At 31.5% G+C, this 6406-nt stretch overlaps 1 protein-coding gene across 1 annotated transcript in view; it reads right to left on the bottom strand.

Annotated features, from left to right (window-relative positions):
• LOC106874031 (contactin) overlaps nt 1-6406 on the bottom strand; it is a 164816-nt gene that overhangs the window by 22341 nt on the left and 136069 nt on the right. Inside the window, exons 21-22 of the mRNA XM_052968460.1 lie at nt 5587-5773; nt 2517-2632 (exon numbers count right to left, since the gene is read on the bottom strand). Coding sequence (XP_052824420.1) covers nt 2517-2632; nt 5587-5773 — 303 coding nt within the window. The remainder of the gene's footprint in view (nt 1-2516; nt 2633-5586; nt 5774-6406) is intronic.

Here is a 6406-nt window from a genome sequence, read left to right as displayed (position 1 = left end):
ATGAAATTAATATTGATTTTTCCAATTCCTAGTATTAGTATTTCTACTTTCAGAATTTTGAAATAGTAATTTGTTGATGTCATTTCGTTTAAAGTGTTTTATGACGTGACTAGCAAAAGGTGTCCTATTTATATGTTTATACTATATTATTCAACGTATATTCCATCTACTGTTCAAATTATCTTCGAATATGGTTTGAGATTATGTATTTTTGTCGATTCAATCAAGTTGTTAACAATTTTCATTTGTATTGCGTAAAATTTTACAGAATTTTCCCTGGAGAAATGCTTCCTTAAATTTTCTGTAGGTTCAGTGATTTAATCAAAATACAATATATGCGTCTTGATTTCTAAATAAACCAAGCACAAATTTGTAATAAAGTTGTGTATTCCAAACTTTGCATTTCGCCCGAATGTAGTTTTAAAATATTCAAAGTACCTTGAACTTCTGGCTACAATGTTACTAAGTATTAAACACTAAACAATCTTCAGGATTACAAAAACTAAAAAATAATGATGGCTTTCAAATATAGTTACATATCAATTTAAAATCAAATTTAAAAATAGCAAACAAACAAATGAAAAGGCACAATAACAAACAGAATTTTAAAGTACTGATGTTGTTAAAACCAAATGTAATTTATGAAAAGAAAATTTTCAATAAAAAAATAAATCAATTGTATTTTATGTTTTGGTAATTAATTTTTCTTGGTTTGGTTACAACTATATCAGCGAGCAGGAAGAGAATTATAGCTGATTGAATGAACATCACTTTGGTTGTGCTTATTTATTGATTTGATACAGATGAGATATAAAACAAATTGCGGTAAGATTTTAACTCAAAGTTTACATGGAAGAAACTAATTTGCCTTTGGCATTTCTTCATATACTTAATCAATCCTATCACTATCGCCATTTAAATTCATAATATGACAAATTTGGAGTATATCAAACCTAGCTGCTCGATATGAAAATTGTTTGTAAAATAAATCATTCTTGTTATATATTATGTTGCGAGTGTTTTGTCTCATTCAGAATTTAAACACAGATATTAAACTATTTGTTAAATAAAATAGGAATTTTACTATACAGTACACGCAAATTATTTCGAAATTATGTCAATTCCAATGTTAACTGGTTCATTAAAATTAGTATCTTAAAGATATTATCTCGAAACTTAACCATAAGTGATTTTAATTATTCATAGTAGATACAGATAATTTGATAGAATAACGTCATTGTATTGATAAATTGGCTAGAATTAAACAAATTAGCAAATGATACCGTTTGCAGAAATGAAAATGTAAATGTAGATTTATATACGTAATTTGTGACGGGATGATAATGAAGTAAGTGATGATCATAATAATACTAATAACATTGCGATAAATTTGGGTTGATGATAATATTTATGACAGTCATGCAGACAGAAGTGAGGTCATTGATGGTTTCGTTTTAGCAAGATTCAAATTCACTTTACCGAGATAACAGTAGGAATTTATCCTCAGACCGTTGACAACCGATTATCTTATTGGGAAGTAAGTTTAGTGTTGACACTCTCAGTGACATACACAACACCAAATGTAGATTTCTCGACGAAGAAAGGTGAAAGATCAGCTATACAACACTTACCGACATAATCACGTACGTTTTTGATACGTGGGTCAGTCAAGATCTATCGCAACTTGTTTGCTTATTAGGAATTCTCATTCGTAATTTTTCTTTGCTTACTTCATGCAATGTTTTCTCTCTCATTTGTTTTTGCTTATAATAATCTATATATTCTTTCGAATTCCCCAATTCGGCATTATAATGTCTTAGCTAGTCAGTTTACAGAAAGTACGAACCAGCAAAATTCTGTTATTTCCTGTATGGCTTCACATTTTTGTTTGCTGCATAATGCTGTTTATTTTGATGACCCATATTTCTTTATCTTCGTGTATACATATTATGGAAATACAGTGTGCTTTTATTTAAAATGCGTATTTCTTTTATCTCGAAAGTTTCATTTCTAGAGATTACTTGTTCTATAGGAAACTTGCAATGTTTACTAGTAAGTACTTTTCGAATAACATTAGACATATTCATTAGCCGGAAAGCTGAAATGAGAAGGTTACTTTTTTTGTTACCGCGTATTTTGTTTTGCATGAAATGTAAAAGTACCACGAATAAAGATGGATTTGAACTGTTATAAGATGTACTTTGTATATAACAAGGAAGAAAGATGTTTATGTTGGTAATATAATCACTTTGCATGTTTTCTAATTTCAAAGAATTTCAGATTAGCGGACTTTCAAGTACTATTTTCGATAAATAGGCAAACGTTGTAGTCTTAACTCGTTTCCCGGTTTAATATGCTCACCTGATCATCGGTTGGTTTTAGCATAGTACATTCCGTTGCAAGCATTTAGGTTAAGTCCACGATCTCAAAGCAGTCACACAGGCCTGGTAGAGTCAAAGTACTGCCTTACATCCTCTAACTAAACACTAAAAAGTATTATAAATTAAATCTCTTACCTTGTACCCTTGGATTGGATCTTCGTTGTTGTTGTAGCCAACTCCACGGAAGGTAACTCGAACACTTTCCGGACCGTGAGAATAAACGTGTATTTCGATCGGGTATTTTAAAGGAGCTGTTAAAGTAACATCAAAGCTGTATTTTACTAGCTAGTTATTCAAATTTGTTAAGTTGCATCTAATATCACATTTCATAAGTAGTCATTATTTTGAAGTAAGTTACAATATCGTATTTCTATCTGGTTGTATGTTTTACTCTGAAACTCATTGAATAACTTACCTGGATGCATTCAGTGTAAATTATATTCGCAACGAAAGCCAAACTTCTAGACATTGCAATGAGATTTCAGAAATATAATACGTAAAACGGATTATATTTCTAAATGAGTACAATAAGGCAGTAAATGAAAAATTAATGCGATTATACTTCTCCAATGATTAAAAGAATATATTATTTCGTACATTTAATACCAGAGAAGTTTTTAAATAATATACTGAAAAATAATTGTATAATCTTAAATTATCTCGCGACATTTCCACCAATTCGTTTAGCATGTATTTCTTTCTTTCGAAGTGTTTCTTACATTCATATCTCATGCGGAAAGTGAGTTGCGGGTTACTATCGAGAGAGACTATAGTTTAGCTACGACACAAAGAGCCATGGAAAGATCCATACAGGTAATATCATTGCAAAAGCATATCCAAAATAAGGTGATATAAAAACAAACAAAATAAGAGATGCGAAGGCGGGATACCGAAAGCACAAGTAGCTCTGGGCTGGACATGTCGCAAGCTTTACAGAAATCAGATGGACCAGTGGATCTTCTAAGTCGTATGCAAGAGATAAATAACAGAATTTGAAAGGCCACAATGATGACAGGAAGACGATTTTCTTAAAGATATTTAGGCAGGATGAAAAAGTATGGCGCAAGCAAGAAAGAACTGGAAACCAAATGTCACTAGCAATGTGTAACAGCATCCCATAATCATGTAAACACATGTGATATATATATTATTTATTTATATATATATTTATTTAAAGCGCTACTAATAGTTTCATATGTTGAGAAAACTCAGGCATATTCTTCAGGCGCTAGCCACTTATAACGAACTAAAAAAATTGAATTATAGAAGAAATGCAAAAAAATTGAGAAGGCAGCATATAGAAAATGCAGACAGTAAACAACGGAAAACGAAAAACGGAGCACGAAAAACAGAAACTAAAATGTAAAAAGTAAAATTGTAGAAGCATTATCCTCCTTAGACCTTAAATGATAAGGCTGGAAAGATATCAAGTCAGACAGGAATAAGCGGAATTTTCCAATTCTTCAAAATATATTTATACATATGTATTCAACCCTTGAAAATTTCTGATCTGGAGTTCAATATAGAGTTAGGAATCTTAGATCTGAACAGGGTCTGCGCTCTTTCATCCAAACAAAAGTCTACATTTATTCGATCTATTCACGTAAGTTATGAATTTCGCAATTACATTCCATTTAATCACATGCGGTGTTTCGTTATCTTTCAAAGTTCATACGTAGCTAGCCAACTTAGTATTAAACATTTAACTACTTATTAACTACGTATTAATAAATGCATGTTGCTAGAAACAATTCCAGCAAAATAAATAAATAAATACAATGACTGTTATACTTGTTTGGCAAAGGACTTGATTTATAGATGGTTACTTAAACCACTAATAACAGTTCAATGCATAACTAACAGTCCACCAGTTTGCGGCACTACTCATAGCATCCATTGTGAAAAATATAAAAAACAAAAATACACTAGCAATAATGAAAAACCAGAAAAGCATGTTTCTCAGGTATTTAAGAGAAAAATAAATGAATTAACTGGCTAATTAATTACACACTGTTAACTTATTTACTACTAAATACATTTAAAGTCTACTCCAAACGCATTTTAAACTATTAACAGACTACAACGTGAAGTTAATGTTATGTAAATAATTGTTTTTCATTTCCACCAAGGTAGTGAAACATACTAACGTTTGCAACAAAATCAGTATCAAGCTTGATTCATTTGCTTCTCAAAGATCAAACGCACAAACTGAAACTTTCACAAAGTAATAAATATAGAAATGACTATATTATTTTATGCGTTAGCACGTGAAATAAATAGGCGTTTTGTAGGTCAACGATTGCGTTATGTCATCTGACTCCATTTCATACACTCACTATCTGCATCATTAAAGACAAACTCATTTCCAACTGATTCCTCTGTCGTTCAAAATATTCAGTCAGCAATGGGTTACGATAACCACCAACACAGATTCAACAACAGAGAACAATAATATAATTATAGTCTATTCTAAAAGGCAAATCCCACGCTAAAAAGAAAAAGAAAGAAAATTTAACTATAAATGCCAGTTGCACAACAAGGCTATTTCCAGATGTTGGTGTAATAAAACTACAATCATTATTTCTTTCTTTTTATCCTACATTATACCGGAGAATTTTCTGCATAGGTAGCCTTTATTGAGAAGTGAGCTGCATAAGATGTGACTCATCATCAGGCAGGTCGCATTACTAAAATTTTCAAGGCGTACCATTCAGATAGTCCCCCAAACCGCAGTTTGCCCTTGACTGCGGTTCACTTACGACCGACATCTGTCTGTTCATATGAGGGGGTGCTGAAAAGTTCCTGGCTTTAAGGGTATTGTGAAAGGCCTGGTTGGAGGCCCAACCTACTGAGTTCTTTTACAGGGCTTAGAAAAGCTGGAGGACAGCTGCAATAAGTGTGTGAATCTGAGAGGGGAACATGTTGAGTAAAAACATAAATAACTGATCCTCCTGTATTTTCTTTTTACTCAAAGCCAGAAAGTTTTCAGCCTCACCTCCCCCTCGTATAACATTACTAGAAAGCTAACATTATCTGTCCCAAATATAAAACCTTTGGCCCAGATTTTAAATATATTTGCACATAATTTAACAAGTATAATTTCTTCAGTCCAGAACTATTCTGCCAGAACTAATTTGAACGAATAATGCATTTGTGAATTATAAATATGTATTATAAATGAATATAGATTATAAAAAATACTTACGATCACTTCCTGTTTTACCCAAATACTTCTCACTCAGATCGCTAAGTCCTGCTGTATTGAACACTTGCACTGTCATCCAATAGTAACCATTTGGCTTTAAACCAATAATCAACGCAGAAGACATTTGACCAAAGAATGACTGGAAGTAGGTTGGTGCGTTTTCTATATCTCTGTCAAAATAGTTGACCTGCAATTTATAAGGTAAACCATGTAAATGGCATACATCTATAAATGTTAAAGGTCAAATGTAATTTTCAAGTTTTAGATCAGTTTTTAGGTTTTGCCAAAGGTTCTATAGGAATTTACTAGCGAACTGTAGGTGTACATCAATACTCGAAAGGCTGACTTCCGAGATAGTGATATGTTCTCAAAGTGACTGTGTAGTAGGAAGCTAGATTTCCAACACCATGGTGACGGGTTCACATCCATTGCGTACCATCTTGGGTAAGTGTCTTCTACTATAGCCTCGGTTCGACCAAAGCCTTCTGAGTACATTTGGTAGGCGGAAACTGAAACAAACTCGTCGTATATATATTTATATATATATATGTATATATATATATATATATATATGTATATGTATATATATATATATAGTTTTAGGGAAAATAACCAATTCTCAAGAACTCATCGATGAAAATCCACTATCACATATATTATATTATATTATATTATATTTATCTTATGATATTTACTTTACTTTATATTATACTCATTTATTGTGCTTTTAATTATTAATTTTTCTATATGTGATAGTGGATTTTCATCGATGAGTTCTTGAGAATTGGTTATTTTCCCTAAAACTATATATATATATATA

Source organism: Octopus bimaculoides, chromosome 6 (assembly GCF_001194135.2).
Source record: "Octopus bimaculoides isolate UCB-OBI-ISO-001 chromosome 6, ASM119413v2, whole genome shotgun sequence".
In the NCBI taxonomy this organism is placed as follows: domain Eukaryota; kingdom Metazoa; phylum Mollusca; class Cephalopoda; order Octopoda; family Octopodidae; genus Octopus; species Octopus bimaculoides.
This window is presented reverse-complemented; position numbering and strand designations above follow the sequence as displayed.